We start from the raw sequence: 17,432 nt of genomic DNA, 5'->3' as shown, positions 1-17,432 counted from the left end.
TACAGTCTAATGTCTGCTATCAAGGCTGGGCTGTTTAAAAAAGGAGGAGGAAATACCACAGTAATAATCTAAATGTAGGTTTACTTACAATGACTTTTTTTTTTTTGTCCACCACTCCTTAATATTTATTCCTGAAGCACAACCTTCTTCTCCGCCAGTGCCAATTAAATAAATCAAATGTAATTGCAGCACTTGCACTTAACAACACAGCTAAACATGTCCTGTCATTTTGGTGGGAACACTCAGCACACATTTTAAATCCACTCACATGCAAATGCTATGTAAAAAAAAATCTAAACAAAGAAATATTTAAAAAGCATACTGTAAGCACATTATTGAAATACATTCCTGTTTGATTTTTTCTCTCTTTTCTTTTTTTGTACGGTCATGTGCATATGCTTGAATGATCTGCAGAAGGGTCCACTGAATTGTAGCGTATAGAATTATTCTCGATGGAAAAGAAGATGCTTTCTCTCCAGAGAGCTGTTTCTCAGTGGACACAAACACACTCGCGAAGCCGCAGAGCAAACAAAGGATTCCTTAAACTCACATTTCATTTGTGTGAAGACGTACACCTGAGGAAAACTGACATTTATTTCCCATCACCTGCTGAGACAACTGCTTTGCTTCACATGTGTCTTTGTCAACATTTAACTCTGATAATGACAGGCAGGGCTTCCTTTACGCGCTGCGGCTTTTAACGCTCATCTGTGCCTCTTTCACTTCCTATTCTGAGCTTCTCACCCAATTACCACCAAGACGAAGCTGTTTTCGGCGCAGTTTTCAGGTTATAGAAATATGTTTCCCCCAGTGAACAAATGAAGGCATAGATCAAACATTCACCGTGTATTTGAAAAAAGATTATCGGCTCTGGATTTTCTTTAAAATTACGCAAGTTGACATTTAGTTCCCACTACGCGTCTGACAGGCTTTTGCACACGAACCACTGGAGTCAGGGTGATGTAGTCATTACAGAGGCCATCCCATAACAGAAACAACACACCAATATAGAGCTGAAATTATTAGTTCATAAATTAATAAAGTGACCACCAAAAAAATGAAAAGAAATCATTTTATTCTTTATTTCTTCTTGAATTTGAGGTTTTGTGATATTTTCTCAGTTGTCTGGCAAAACAATTAACTGATTCATTGAGAAAACGATTAAAGCCCTGTATTGATAATAATGCAGCCCAACCTCAATGCTCACGGCCACTAACATGTCAGCTCATTGGTCCTGAAACATTAAAAAGCCTGAAACATTTACAGATTTGACTCAGCTTCTCTGGTCTGGACTCCCGTGCTTGATATGTGATTCTTCCTCTACTATAAATAAATCCTCCTGATTTTATGTCTTTTTTATCATGCTGATATTCTACAACATTTTAATTTCAAGTGCATAATAATTGGTGAAACTGCTGGTGTTCTTTTATCACTCAGCTGGGCCCAGCGTGCTATTCCAATGCCTGTGAGAGCAGTCAGGAAGATTTAAAGTGCTTCACAGAAGCAAAATTATGAGTGACCTCTCTGGTAACACTCCCTCTGCTCTTCACTTTGCTCTTTATCTCATTCTAATCCCAGCTCATTTCATATGCTAAGTAAAAGCTTATATCCCTCTTCACTGTACGAACACACACGTTCCTCGTTGCTGTGGTGTGATTATAAAATTTGCATAGAGGATGCTGTTGGAGCTGTGGAGAGCAGAAGCGCCAGAGCTGAAGCAGGGGGTTGTGGGTGGTCTAACGCCTGTCAGGTGTAGAGAGGTGGGGCAGAGACTCCCCGATTCCCTCGTGTCTGGATTTATGATGAAGAGGAGCCCAGAGAAAGTTCCCTCAGAGTCTCTCTCCTCACCTCCAATGTTTTTTCCTCAGATTCTCATTTGCATGTTCTCTCTCCACAGCTGTCACAGATGTAGCGAAGATTAGGAGCGAGAAGAAGAGGGAGAGCTGACTCCGTACCCCCCGGGGGAGGACGCAATGAGATGGAACCACTTCTCTCCCTCCCAGTGGAAAACCACTTCCACCGTCAGAGCGCCATCTGCTGGCTCGGTGGGGCGGGACAGCTGGTGTTGTGAATCAGGCCGCCACAATCAAGGGACCGGCTACTTCCCAACACCAGGGTCTCTCCATCACCATCTATCATCGCTTATCTATGTGTTCATCATGAATCGCACCAATTCATTGTTCATAATATAAAATATTTTCCAATTCTTCCAGCAATATGTCCAAGATGATTCAGTTAAAAACAGTGTAACATACTTGTTAAATAACACCCCATGTAAAGCATACAACTACAATAATTTGAGAAATAATTGTATTCTAGAAAAGTATTTTTTTCAACATTGAAAAACCTATACATTGTTAAAAAAAAACAAAAAAAACTCTGTTGGTGGTTTTATTCTTTTATCTATTATCTTTTTTCAATTGTGGAACTAAAAAGAGAAAAATTGAGGATGAATAAAGTTTGAAAATGTTTGTCTGTCCAGTGATTCATTTTTGTGTCAATCACAGATTTGTTGGAGTCCATTTTTTCAAAATAATAAATTTGAAGATGTAATTTTAAATCACCAAAGATAATTTACAGTTGCACACAACAGACAGTATGTGTGCTGATGGCAGAATCCCACATGGCTCAATTTTAGGAGTTTTTCTTTAGTGTCCATTAATGACTTTTTTTCTTTCTTATGGTCTCCATACATTTCTTCCAATCATCCCCATTAATTATGACATTATAATGTCTTGAATAGTTTGATTTACAGGTACTGGATTCATGAAGAAATACTCAAACTGAAGCCTTTTCAAATATGAGACGACTTGGACACACACACCAAAGACACATTTATCGCTCTGATCGACATGATAAGATTTGAAGAACATACATTATATTTTGTTAAAATTTAGATTTCCTCCATGTGAATGTGTAGCCTTCTGTAGCTTATATTTCAGATCCTACCCCCAAAGTAATGGCTTTAATGTCTAAAAGTGAGATGTGGCAGCTGTGATTGTCCTGACAGGTGAAGCAGAAAACATGACTCAAACTGATGCAAAAATGAAATGTATTAAATTTGTCTTTTATTGTACAAGTTGTTGAATCCACCCTCTGTAAAACCTGATTATACATGATTATGTTTTAAGGCAAAAAGCATACACACCATTCTGATGAATGACACATATGTCGCATAGGTCAGTTTCTCCAGTGCTCCTGTTCTTTATTGGCTGCATTAGCCAAGTGATGACTTCCAATCAATAAATCCAAAAGAACTCAATCCCAACATCACTCTTTTGGCAACTAGCCTATACATTTGTTCATCTGCATGTGTGTGTACAAAATACTTCAGCTCCTTCTGTACTGTAGAGCAGTTACAGCTGTTTTGTATTTTTTGTCATCTGCATCTCACAGCAGATTTCTGTGATTATCCTAAATAAAATAGCAATTATAATCAGTGTTTTGAAATAGCAGTATTTATATCTTTAATAATTATATTTTCCATGCCCCAGTACATTTATTTTGATTTTGCTTTTCCTTCTTGGGCTGTATTTTTCACTCATAGATATTGTTTTTTTTTATTTTTTTTATTTGTCTTCTTGTCTTGTTCATTCTGTCTTTATTTGTTTTTTTGACTCACCCATTGATTCTTCTACTATTCTTCCTCAAGGATTGTGTTATCATGGTCACAGGCTAAGGATTGTGTTATCATGTTCAGGCTACAGGTTTGCTTATGACTTTGCATGTTTTAATTGAAACACCTGAAGCATGCGCAGTAGATGACAGCACACCTTCGTTCCCAGGTAAACTTGCAGTTCATAAATTAGGGGCGGCAAAGCACACCCACTCCCTAGTTGTAGCCTAGTTTTAATGGTCAGCATGTTTCCGTCCTCCAGTCGGGTCAAACTCAACCGAGTGGCGTTAAAAGACGTCGTCGGGCTACAGCTGGTGCCGCGGCGGCGGCGCCTGCAAAAGTCGCCGGGAAATGAAAAGCGAGGAGTGGAAGAACAAGTACCGTCGTTGGTGAAAGACACCGCCTCTGTCTTTGGCAGCGGCGATGAACCGGTCTGCGGTGTTTCTACAGACCACTGGAGGCCGGACGATGCGACGGAGGTGGTGCGGAGAAACACCGCCGCGGGAGAAGAGCCGGAGGAGGACGGGCCAGGTGTAGGCGCGCTGGGCCGACGGTGCGGACAGGCAGGGGACATGGAGATGAGACGACAGACAGCCGACAGTGGAGGAGGTACGTATCACCAGGCAGACAGACACACACACGGACAGACAGGTGCAGGCGGGGCCATGATGGAAATGTCCACTCCACCTCACACTGAGGTCCACTCGTGTTTTTTAAGACGGGGTCGGGAGACACAGGCACAGTCAGACTGTAAGTCTGGGCCAGGTTATAAAATGTAAAACATGTGCCATTGTCTGTGTTAAGCCTGTTGTTAGCCGGACTGGTCACGGTGGCGGGGTCAAAGCTGACCTGCTCCTCCACGGCCGCCGCCGCTGCACATACGGGACAGATGCTAACAGGGGGGACACGTTTAACCTAGCCGTGTAAGTTAAGTGTTAAAAAAAAAGTTTAAAAAGTACCGGGGTTGCACTCCAGCTTATGCATTTTAAACTGAGAAGTGACCGGTAGGTAAAAGCGTTTAGCTAACATGTGGGAAAATAGTTTTTATTTGTCTGTTCAAGGACTGTAGGACGATTTCAGACACTAAGCTAATGCGGCTAACGCGGCTAAATCCTGCCTGCAACTACTCCAGGACCTGAAATGTTGAATGTTTGCATTAATGCCAGGGCCCATGTTAAAATAGGTGTCACTATCCACAGACATTGTTTTATACAGTTGTAAATAAGATGCTAGCTGGCACAGTTAGCAGTGAGGGAAGCTCTTAACTGGTTTGGACCTATCCTTGTGGGTGGTGCCATTTTCTCCATTAAACTTATCATATTGTCCCAAGGTAGATTAAAACACAGTCTAATGTTTTGGTATGCAATGGTGTAGGTTCCCTAGTTTATTCCACAGTTCCAGATACTTCCTATTGAAGGCCTTGGTGAAGTGTCTTTGTACTAGTCTTAACTGGAACTTGGGAAGTTAAACCAATGTATTTTTGACAAACCGTCTAAATCACTAAAACCGAACCTCTTGTAAAATAATTGTTAATGTGTTTTGAAATCTGCAATGAGCATTGCCATGTCACTTCTCCATAGTATACCACCCCATAATAAGCACCTAAATGGGTGTATCTTCCAAAATGCAAATCCAATTGCCACTATTTGACTCGTTTTTGTCTCCACTTGCAGACACAACCCCAAGACATGCTGGTTCAGAAGAGTCTTTGAGAAGACCTGTGACACCTACCCGCTGCCGTCTCTGTGGGGACTGTAGATACAAATCCCCTCAGAATAAAACACTGGGTAAGCAAGGTCAGAGAAGGGTTAGCCCAGGGCCTGGGCAGTCTCAGACTCAGACTGAGTTAAAGAGTAAGAGAGGGAACCCAGAGAGTGAAAACTCTAAGAAGATCATCGTATGGATTGACCAGTACCCAAAGGTGGCACTTTGCGATATAGCCCAAAAATGTGATGCGTGCAATCACAAGTGTAGTTATCTGTTACCGGATGTTCTCAAGACCAAAATTGTGTATTGCTTCAAACAGGAAAAAAGAGACGGATTTCTTTTTAGGCCCGCTTGTTCTGGGCATAACGAGCATGAAAGCGAGGATAGTGCTCTGGCTAATAGCAAATCTGACACAAGCAGCTGTCAGTCTTGGTGTGTGACTGAAAACCAGAGACACTTGAAAAAGTACACAGAGTCAGAGATATCGAGTCGTGGCACATATCATTTCGTCACGGGTTGGACAAGTGAAGCTGCAATTTTTCCTACTTTACTGAGTAAAGAGGAAAACACAGGGGAGCTGCACAGGACGAGCATGTGGGACAGAGATGTTGAGGAGAAGCCTGGACCAGGATGTGATCTCATAGGAGCAGAGCTTCACAGAGACAAAAGAATGAAGCTTGGGGATAATGTTAAAGGTGGAAGTTTGCCTCCTTCCCAACACTTAAGAAGAGTTAATTGTGATGAAGTAGCAAAAACCCACTTAGTAAACATAAACAAATCATGTGGTGGGATGCCTGGTGGCAGGCAGCCGAGCCTAGAACATACATTTGGGAGCTGCAGCACTTATATGCCAGCTGTGAAAGAAGTCCACACAGAGCCTTGTGGTAGGACAGGTCAACCAAGAGAAACAAACACAGAACAGATCCCCTCAGAACTGCCGAGTGAGGGGAGCGACGTGGATGCAGATGACCCGGAGTCGTTCACCTGCGCGAGAGTGAGGGTCTGTTGCAAAAAAATAAAATCTTCTTGTGCACGGACGGACATGCCTTGGCCATTCTCTAACAGGAATGCTGGCAGCACAGCCTGTCCAACAGAGCCCGTTCAACCACCAGTGAATCAAAATCAGTCACGTTCACCGAGCAGCCGGACCAAGGACCTGCTCTCAAGTGCAACAACAACCATTCAGGTTTCTCACCAAAATAATGACGAGCAAAAAAAGAATGGAGAGCGCATCGCAACCAAGAGCAACGGAGGCGTGTCTTCACCTTCTTCCAGAAACACAGTTCACCTCATGGATGCAGAAGCATCACTAGTCACTCCACCGTCAGCTAACAGGCCAGAAACCAGCAGCTTCAGGTCCACTCCTTCCCCCTCAGCACTGGGCCTGAGCGACTGGGTAACGGTGGCGGCTTTCTCTCCCCTGTCATCTCTCGTAAGTCACGGTGGTTTGAGTAGTCTCCCCGCCACACCATCCTCTGACCCACCCGCGTTGTTTCGCTTTGAGAAAGTGAAAGGTGTTCAGCTGGCTGAGGGTCACTCTGCAAGCACGTCACCAACATCCTCCTCACTCGGCTGTTTTATCCAAGACGTAGAAACACCCCTGTTCCACTGCGAAGAAACCCAAATGACTTTTTTCGGTTCCTCGCCCATTCCTTCGTCAATAACAAATACCTCTGACTCCTTTCCTTCACGCGAGTCCTCGCTCCTCCTACCTCAAGACGAGCAAGGCAGCGATAAAGATTTTTTCATAGAGAGGAGCCCACCGATACTGGAGCCGTATTTTAAGACAAGCCCGTTTAATCGCGCCCGTCCTGTTGGCGAATTACCATGCGGTACCAAGAAACAGTGTGAGGAAACTAATTTGAGTGAGTTCACACTCCCACCACTGCTCTCTCCTGTTACTACACCGCAAAAGCACCAATTGTTTAGCTCCCCGCCCCAGAGCCAGTACTCTGCAGATGAGAAAGAGGAGGAGGCGGTAAACAAACACACCAGCAAACTCAAAATCTTACCTGGATATTACGTGCCACAAATTGGTAACAGCCCTCATGGAAATTGCGAGGGGTCTCCTGACCACAAGCAATGTGAAAAATCAGGGCAGAATGAAGAATTGGAAAGAACCTCTTCAAAACTTACAAGTCCTCTTTCTCAGAGCAGCGTTGGAGATGAGAGTGATGCTATGGGAGAGGAAAGCCAGGATGAAAGTGACTATGAAGATGATCTTCAACCGGGTAACATATGTTCTGAACAAGTTCCCTTTGCTCCAAAAATAAAGAGCAGCCCTCCCTCAGGTGTTGTGACCGGACCCTGCCCCTCTCCCAGCAGCGATGAGGAGCAACCGTGTTCTACTGGAGACGAAGAATCGAGTCCATCTGAAACAGAGGGCAGTGAAAGTGATAAGACAGAAGCGGAGGCAGCTGGTTGTGCTCAGTCTGGCCTTTTGGATGAGTTCACAGCTTATGAACAGGACATCCTGCTTCTTGACGTGGTCCAGGACGACCCAGAGCTGTTTGAAAACCTACCCAAAGGAGCGCTGCTCAAACTGGGACCTACCAGGGTCAGTGACGCCCCTAAAACCGGACCTACTGCGAGGGTTAAAAAGGTGTCGCCAAGGATAGGCGGAGCATCACCGGGGGTTAAACAAAGGCAAGGATTCACATTTGCTGCCATCTCTTTACAATCACAGATGAATCGGTTTGGCCCTCATCACTGACACTGTGTTTTTTTTTGTGTGTGTTTCAGATCGACACCAGTCATTGTAAATTTTCGTTGCGACAGTCCTGACATCACAGGTATGGCCAGTGCACCAATCAGAATCTGTTATGTAATTAATATTTCAACAGCAGACAGCCATGATGAGCTGTATTAAGACAACAGATGTCAAAAGACAATATACAGACAGTTACAGCGGGGAAAATAAGTATTGGAACGCATCAACATTTTTCTCAGTAAACATATTTCTAATGGGGCTACAGACATGAAATCAAAAGATATATGACCATAAATTAAGTTATGTGAAATGACATTATTGAACACATAAAGATATACTTTATTGATCCCAAGCTGGGAAATTACAGTGCAGCAGCAGCATTACACAGTGACAGTAACACAAAGAATAAAAGAACAATCAGCAGAGTTGTCTAAGAGCCAATGAGCACTCGGAGAGCTTTAGAGAGACCTGGATCTAGCTATTAAAAACAAAACAATGAGTAATTCACTCTACCGCCATGGCCTCCATGTGCGTGCCCCATGCCAGGCTGTTGATGCGTTCAATACTTGTATATCATGTTATGGAATTTGCCAAAATTTTCTTTGTTGTGTGTATTTTACAGAGGAGAGTGACGGCAGATCCTGGAGACCTCAGAGCACCACTCCCAAAAAGCAAAACAGCACATGGCCTGCAACAGACGCGCAAACCAGAACCATGGTAATGTAATGCCTCTTCAGTAGCCCTGCGTTGTGTCATAGTGGCCAAGGACCACACTTCCCAGGAGAGGTTTTCAGCGCTTTATTGCAGGGCTACAAGCACTGGAGCAACGTATCTTCCTTGCAGTTGTGAAGAAACAAAATATTACTAGTTTCAGTCTCAAAGTTAAAGGTCAGAGAGACAAGGAAAGGGGGAAGAAAGCATAAGGCACAATAACATTACAAAATGATAATCAAGTTTATCAAAAAATAAAGGTCTTATCATGTGCCTTTCAAAATAAAATGTGTTTAATCTCTATAATTTTACAGGAATCTCTAATGCCCTGTTCATCATATGTGAAAAGTACATTAACAACCTCTAACGTCTTACTTCATATGTTGCGTATGTCAGGTTTAGACATTGAAACAAAATGCTCTGCATCACTTGCTTTGTGTTTTTACAACAGGGTCAATCTGATGCCAACAACAATCATGTAAACGGAGGCATGGAAAGGTACCTGTTTACATCACATGAAACATTTTAAAGTGTCCTGTCAACCTGTCAGCGTTTTGAATATCATTGTGTTTATATCCTGTAATAGGAACCACCCCATCCCAACAGTGAACAACACGCATAACATACCGTCACTTATGAACATAAGAAATGGTGAGAGGAAAACGGCATCAACACTGATTTCAGTTTTTGTTTGCACATGCAAACACAACATTACTCCTCTGGCAGATTAAGAACTGTTGTGTGTGGCTGCTCTTTTGCCGCCTTTGCTCTCTACACAGTGTCACGGATCACAATCCCTGCCAACATGACAGATTTTAGACGCCAGAAATCCAACTCTGTAAGTATTTTAAATGAATGAAGACCATCACTACGCTCTCCTAACACACATCTTTATGATTTTTAATTTATTTTAACAATTTATTGCCTTAAACTGGAAGATTTACTATTTTATTCCACAATCTTTTCCTCAGTAGAGAATAGGTGTAATTACCTGGGATGCTCAGGATTGGTAAAAAAAAAAAAAAAAAACCCAAAAAACAGGTGACAAGATGGCCGTGGGTTTTCTGCACCTTCTGCTAGGGTTTTAAAAAAGTAAAACTAAACTAAACAACAGATTGTTTCACCGTTTTCCCCCAGTTGTCTTTTAATTATTTTCATTCTCTTAAAAGTTAGTGTCACATCTCATTTTAAATTATAGATAAGTGCACATCATGACTAAATAAAATTGTTATGCCTGGTCTGTGCTTAGTAATTGAGATTACTGTTACTGGCAATTACCTCAGAAGATGGATAATAAAAGTAATTCAGTCATGAAATATAAATGATCTATGGGATGTATAGTTTATTGTTTAATATAGTAGACTTGAAATTAGTGACAAACTTGTAGGATGGAGATTTTTGATTGAGATCCGTTTCCCAGAAATGATAATGTCCATGTGTATTTGATTAGAGGGAGGAAGTGGGAGACATCAGTTTGTTAATGATGTTTGTTGGAGTCAAACTTTGACTCATGCAGCAACTTCTCTCCTCCTCTGAACCCTCAGTACTGCAGGCAGTACTTCAGTGAGTTGTTGTCCTGTGGATTCAAGATGTGTCGCTACCAGCATGTGCCCGTGGAGGGGGATGAGAAGGTAAGCACAAAGTACAATTCATCTTTTCATAGCTTGACCGCAGCACGCCAAACCCTGAGTACAAAGAAGCAGTGAGGAGACTGAGCCGTACCGCTCCTTCATGATCACATAAAGTAGAGGAGTTGGTTATAGAGCTGTTGTACAAAACCTTGTGAATGCAAAGTGGAGTAATGCTTCCCTGCAGCTTTCTGATTTATATTGAACACAGAGGCGACATCACATCATAATTTCCTCTCTTTCAGTTCTGTGTTGAAACTGTGGCACGGTTCATCAAAAACCCAATGTGTCTCCAGAAAGCAAGTAAGTTTTGTTTTATTCATATTCTTCACCGCTTGATCTGGTGCCTGCTTTCTTGTCGCTCTGTGACCATTTTGCTACGTCTCCTTTTGTCTCCAGAAGCTGTGTTTACAGGCTACTACCTCAACAACCCACCCGGAGTGTATTTCTCCATGCCGGTTTTCGTGACACTCCTCTGGGCGCTGCTCAAAGCCGGCATGGTGTCCGATATCTTCTCAGTCCTCAGCGTCAGCTTGGCCCACAAGATAGTGGTCAGTGTGGTTTCTGTCCGCCTCGTCACAGTGATGTCATGCTGCAGTTCACGCTGAGAGCAGAACATGTTCTGTTTTTGTATGAGATGAGCACCATCATGGTCATTTTCACATGACTTTATATTCCTCTGGACATAGAAAGAGATGTTGAACTTTTCTGTGTCCTCCTCTCCTGCTAGCCCACCTATGATTTCCTGCTGGCCCTCTTTATCTTTGTGAGAGAGAAGGGTCTCACAGGCTCTGTACCTGAGCTCATGCAGCTCACATTGAAGGTATCTTGGTCCCTACACACTTTTCTTACTGTATGGCAGGCAATATGATCTGTTTTGGAGGGATTCATTGTGTGTGTGTGTCAATAGATGGCCAGTGCAGGTCTGAGTTTGGATTCGCTTGACTTTGTGAAAAACACTCCAGAGTTCCAGCAGGTTGTCAATCCAACCTCACCGAGCAGCCAGAGGTAAGCAGGAGTTTCCTCTGCTCACACATATCACAGACACCGTCAGTCAATTCACATGCTGTGTGTTTTTTTTTTTTTTTTTTTTTGAGAAGTCTTACAAGTAGCTGAATGATGATCTTCATGTTTACTATAAAAGGCTATCCAGCAGCGCTCCAGAGTACCTGAATCTGGTGGAAATCGAGGTCAGTTCTTATCACAGTTGCTCACCTCCATCAGTTTACCAAAACAAAGTAAACGGTTTAGTGTTAAACTTTATTGTTACTGCTTTTTTTTAATACTTGGCCCGTCAGCTTTGTGCCAAGCAGGAGGACTGGAGAGCGATGGGAAAGGTTTTCAGGTCCATGTGCCATTGCAACAATCATCTCAACCATCATCCCAACCAACTGGAACAGATCAGTGGTTCCATCGCCATCGCGCTCCTGTCTGAGAGCAAAGATAAGCTGTCGGTGCCCTTTGCTGCCTTCGCTGAGACAGGTACAATAAACAAAAAGTGGCTTCATACAAAAGAAGAATTTTATTTTAACGTATTTTTTCTCATTAATTCACTTTGAATGAAGGATAGATCCTGGTGATTTAATTATTCTCACTTTTTCAGTGTGTCAGAATGAAGATGAAGACAGCCCGATCCTGAGTTTTTTAGGCAGAATTGGAGTCTCACTCATGTTGCGATACCACAAAACACGTCAGTGGGACAAGGTAAATTATTATGAATGATGAAATGGACTGATAAATCATAGATGGCCTATTCTTTGAATGAATATCAAACTCAATACTGGAATATTCAGATGCATTTCATCATAGCTGTGACACCTGGGACAAGTCATAGTTTAGAGAAAACATGAAGATAATAAGAAACCTGGTTGACAGAACAGAAAAACTGCAAATGTGCAATGAAAATCTTTGTACAGGAGAGAAATAGGAGCTGTAATGTTAGCAAGTGGGTGTAGCTCTGTAGTGTGGTGTGTTGTGTGTCTTGTGTAGGGTCGCAGGGTGGTGGAGGTGCTGTCCAACTCAAAAGTCAGCTACTCGACTCTGAAGGGTTTGTTTGGGAACGAGGACAGTGCTTCACGCTGCCGCCTCATCACTCTGGCCACTGAGTTCTTCCTCTGGACCAACAGCGTGGAAGGAGCGCTTAACACACTTCGAGGTAACAGATGAAATGGGCAGCTACTGCATCACAGGCTGAATGAACTCCATAAAGCTTCAGTACTGAAGTGCTGCAGTCAAAGTCTTCCTAGCTCAGGACTTTTCATTTTCATGACTTTTATACAAGTATCGAAGTGGCAGCCGTGATAAGAGCGGGTTAGAGTAGAGGACCATCAGTGCTTCCTTTCTTATCTCCGGATATTAGGAGGATGCATTGGACCTTCTTTTACAAAAGGAAAGGAGATGATGCCACCCAGGTCTTTGCTGCTGCAACATTTGTAGTTTCACCACAGCCGAGCCACGTGAATGTAGAAACAGATTTCTGTCCGTTTACAATGAAGAACAAGTATATATTTTTTGTTAACAATGTCAGCATAATGAAATACTTGATACATATATATGTTATTTCTCTAAATGTGCCCCATTGTGTAATATTCTTGTATGTTGTCTTATTTCTAAATTTCTGTTCTGCTGCTGTGGTTGGGAATATTTTGGGCTTTTCAACCAAAACCAAAGTCGTAAGTCCAAGTTTCTTTTGGGAGTGACACTGTTTCTGTAGTGAAGTGTACACACTACTTGAAAATAATGCATGGTAACATTATATACGGGCAGAACTTGTGTCATTGGACATCAGTTAACTGAATTTAAGTTCCTAAAATCTGATAAAAGAAATTGTATTTTTGTATGCACCAGATGCCTGTGACTTGCATTTGATTGATAGATAGATAGATAGATAGATAGATAGATAGATAGATAGATAGATAGATAGATAGATAGATAGATAGATAGATAGATAGATAGATAGATAAAAAAAACAAAAACAATTAACCGACCTGAAATCAAACTCTATTAGACATCTACTATATTAGTAGCTGTCGGCTACAGAGAAATTCAGTGCCTCAGGTGTGTGTCCAAAACCTTGTCTCTGTAAATTGTGTTTACCTTTTGTTTATGTATCTGTCAATCCAGAAAACAATTGGTTCCTGAGTTCGAGCCCATGGCCATGTGAGCCCGAGGATCTGGAGAGTCGGAGCTGTGTGTTGATGAGTCTAGCTGGGAAGACGTCTCACCGAGACACACTGGACATTCTCCGTAATCTCCCTGGAATTAAAGAGCCGAATGGTGAGCGAACGCAACCATTATATAAATACATTTAAACGTTGAGGTGCAGATAAATGTATCGTTTAGGTGATTGACCCCTCAAGCAATGGAACATCTTTGGTTAGACGAGTAATAAAGGAAAACCCAGAGTAATTGAGTGGAGAAACCTGGCAAATCCAGATGCTCCCAGCTGCACCGCATGTAAATGCAAGTAATTAAAATCCCATCATGGTCTGTGGCGTGTATAAAAATGCAGAGCATGCAGAGTTGATTCTGATTTTGTGTCAAGATGGCAAGCGGCAAAGATTAAAGTGGGTTGACGTTGGCGCACAGATGGCAGGAGCTTAAGTCACAAAGGCTGCTCAGCTGCTTTCAATGGGAACAGTGAATAAAGTGACATCTGCATTGAGATCTATGGGAAAAGAAGTAAATATGGTAAATGGGGTCTGAAATTGTGGTTGATGTGAAAGGAAAACAGAAGAGAAACTCAAGTTACTGAGAATATCAGTGCAGGAGGCGAACAGACTGTCAGCAAGAGGGATGTTAAAGAGGGGTTGCAGCGCATAAAGCCCTCATAAATATGAGGGCACAGTTGAGAGTGTAGCCTCGAAAATTATCAGCACTGGTCTACAGAGTTGTAGAAAAGAATGATTATATTCAAAGGAAAATTATCCTTCTTCACCTTTATACTCTACGAGTGGCTGAGTGTGTTTGTGGTGCCACTAAGAGAGTGGTAAGAGTCTGAATGTCTGACACCAAGAAAATCTTCTGCACTTTGTTTTTTCCTTTATTTCTTCTATTCTCAGTCTTGTTCCAGAGATGAACATTATTCTGAGCCATTTATTCTCCTGCTTTTTCCCCAGACTTGATTGATATCTCCAGGTACGGTGCTCTGTTCAACTCTCATCTACAAGTGTGTGTGGACAGACAGATCCTCCCTGTCGCCTCAGACATAGTGGACTTCATGTTCTCTAAGAAGCTGTCAGTCGACCACGCTGTGCTGCAGACACTGTTACACAAACTGGGCAAACAAAACTTCTGGCTCCGTGCACGGGAAGTCTTCAGACGTGAGTATCGCTGGATTGTAGCCGCCAATGCTTTATTTGGGGTCTAAATCAGTTTATCAGGGTTGCTGATGTTAAAGGGATACTTCACCCAAAATCGATAATTCACCAATTGTCTACTCACCGTCATGCCAAGGAAGGGTTTGGAGAACTTTCACTTATCAAAACGCTTTTGGAGTTCCAGGGGAGGTCCTGCTGGCAACGGATTTTCATATAATGGCGGTGGATAGAGCTCACTTTTGAATCGTCCAAAACACACACTATGAAACATCCAAATACCTCCATGAAAATCTCGTAGCAAATCTCGCGCAGCCACTGGGAGCTACTACTACAGATGATGATTGGTGATTTATCGATTTTGGGTGAAGTATCCCTTAAAGGGATAGTAGCATTTTTTTTAAAGTGGGGTTGTATGATCTACAAATAGCCCCTAAGTACTTTAATTGCAGTAGCAGACTCTCTACACTCCTCTTGTTAGCAACGCCAGCCCATAGCCCTGCCCAGAGATTTACAACATGCATTGTTGTGAATGGACCCAAAGAAACGGCCTATTTTCATGGCCTAAAAGGGGTTTTACCTGAAAAAAAAATACACAGTTCCATTGTTCGCTATAATATAATTTTTTCCAACTCCTCAAAGTGCAGGAAAAACACAGTTTTTATTTGGACTTAACCAACTGCTGATTGGCGGGCGCTAACCCTGGGCCGGAGGGATACGTAAATTGGTTAGGTCCAAATAAAAACTGTGTTTTTCCTGCACTTTGAAGGGCTGGGAAAAATTATATTATAGCGAACAATGGAACTGTGTATTTTTTTTTCACATAAAACCTCTTTTAGGCCACAAAAATAGGCCGTTTCTTTGGGTCCATTCATAACAATGTATGTTGTAAATCTCTGGGCAGGGCTATGAGCTGGCGTTGCTAACGGGAGGAGTGCAGAGAGTCTTCTACTGCAATTAAAGTACTTAGGGGCTATTTGTAGATCATACAACCCCACTTTAAAAAAATGCTACTATCCCTTTAACAAAAAAAAATGTAATTTCATTTTAAAGGATTCAGATTAAAGGAACAGTTGCCATTTAAAATGTAACTGTGACACTGACGTGTATTCATCAGACTCCCTGAGTGTGGGCTACTACACAGAGGTCTCTGCTCCCCCTGGTGCCATGGCGCTGATCGTTCCCTGGCGACTGGAGGAGGTGGAGCTGGCTCTCACCTTTGAGATGTTCATCACTGTCAACGCACCAGCCCTTCTCCACCTCTCAGAGACCACCACCGCCTGCCTCAGTATCACTCTCAAAAGGTAACACATTTGTTTGTTGTGTGTGTCTAATTGAGTGTTCTGGATGTGTGTGTGATGTTCCTGCTTCCTCCTCCTCCTCCTCCTCCAGGACTGAAAGCGAAGAGAGCGAGTACCTCTCAGCAGGCAGCCGCCTCCTCTCTGCAGCTTGCATCCCTCAGCCCAAACTCATTGTTCACTACACAGCAGTGAACTCCTCACAGGAGCAAGTTTTTACACTTGACGTTTCCTCAGCCCGACGCTGGCTCCGCCACAATCATTTGTGGGCCAATGAGATGTGGAAGCATTGACCCAGACGGTCGGTCCCCCCGCAGGCCCCACAAGTATTTAACGTTACTCCTCATTTTCCCCACCAGACACAGGTCGACTGTGGAAAAGAATCCATGAAATCAGGAAATTGAACACACATAAATTACTGTTGGCTGTACGTTCACGCAAATGGTCGTATTTCCATTTAACGTTTGACAAAGAAGCAAAGAAATCAGACGATCACCACCAAAGACTGACGCCAGAACTAAACATGTTTGTTTTGTTTTTTTTCTGTTGTTAATTCCTTCTTGTTTCCTGAGTTGTTTTAGCTGATTAGTCACTCAGTGTTTGTGTGATTTAATATTTGCAGGGGGAAAAAAAGTCCAGCATAATTTTGCGGGGTTGTTAATGGTATTAGATTTTGTTTTCTTAAATGTATATACTATCTGAGTGTAAATAAGTATATATTTATAATGGTGTTTAGTCTTTGACAGTATTATGTTACTGTATTATTTTACCGATTGTCAAAACCTCACTTGTTGCCAGTTCAAGAGCTGTGATTTCTTTTTCTGTGTATGACGTTTTTATATATATAAAAAAAAGAAAGTTCTGCTCCCGAAGGTCTGACTATTGTTTTATTACACAGGAAACTGAAACTGATCCTGAAACAGCTGCGATCAGTCGTCCAACAACCTAAATGCATTCCTTCCTGTGTACTGAGGATATGTATGTGATATCACTCTATTTGATGTCATGGCGCACATCACAGTGTAAACAAATCATCTGTAAAGAGTGTCAGCAGCACCTGTGTGTTGGTGCAGGGAGCTGGAGAGGCTTGTTTACTGGAGTATTGATCCGAAGCGAAGGGGTGACACCTTTCATCAGAACGTCCTGCTGTGACACTGATTGGCTAAATAGCCTGATAACAGCATTACCTTGAAATGCCACAAGTCTATAAGACAGACAGGTATACACATGTAGGAAACAGGCCGGTGTTCTTGAAGTGAAGCTATCAAACACCATCCTGACATAACCAGCCATTTTCTTCTCTTATTTTGTTTTGTTGCAAGTGGAAGTAAAACAGTTTGAAAAAGCTGGAATCACATGTTTATCTTTATTTCTAAAATGCTGTGTTTCAGTCTTTTTTTTTTTTACAATCAGCAGCAAGCCCAAAGGTGCTACAGAGCCACTGAA

At 42.4% G+C, this 17,432-nt stretch overlaps 1 protein-coding gene across 1 annotated transcript; it reads left to right on the top strand.

The window, feature by feature from the left end:
* The first annotated feature begins 3,799 nt into the window (after positions 1 to 3,799).
* Positions 3,800 to 16,608, top strand: topaz1 (testis and ovary specific TOPAZ 1). The gene is given in 20 exon segments (XM_085791932.1): positions 3,800 to 4,225; positions 5,290 to 7,969; positions 8,066 to 8,115; positions 8,656 to 8,750; positions 9,196 to 9,242; positions 9,331 to 9,395; positions 9,524 to 9,582; positions 10,289 to 10,375; positions 10,618 to 10,675; positions 10,772 to 10,923; positions 11,103 to 11,195; positions 11,283 to 11,403; positions 11,510 to 11,562; positions 11,671 to 11,854; positions 11,976 to 12,076; positions 12,362 to 12,527; positions 13,496 to 13,648; positions 14,491 to 14,694; positions 15,806 to 15,992; positions 16,081 to 16,608. Coding segments are annotated over 20 exon segments (5,127 nt in total). The 5' UTR covers positions 3,800 to 3,852; the 3' UTR covers positions 16,280 to 16,608.
* Positions 16,609 to 17,432: the final 824 nt, after the last annotated feature.

This window comes from Trachurus japonicus, chromosome 11, assembly GCF_045865225.1.
Source record: "Trachurus japonicus isolate A0001 chromosome 11, Traja_1.0".
Classification (NCBI taxonomy): Eukaryota; Metazoa; Chordata; class Actinopteri; order Carangiformes; family Carangidae; genus Trachurus; species Trachurus japonicus.
Note: the sequence above shows the minus strand (reverse complement) of the source record. Positions and strands in the feature narration are given on the sequence as shown.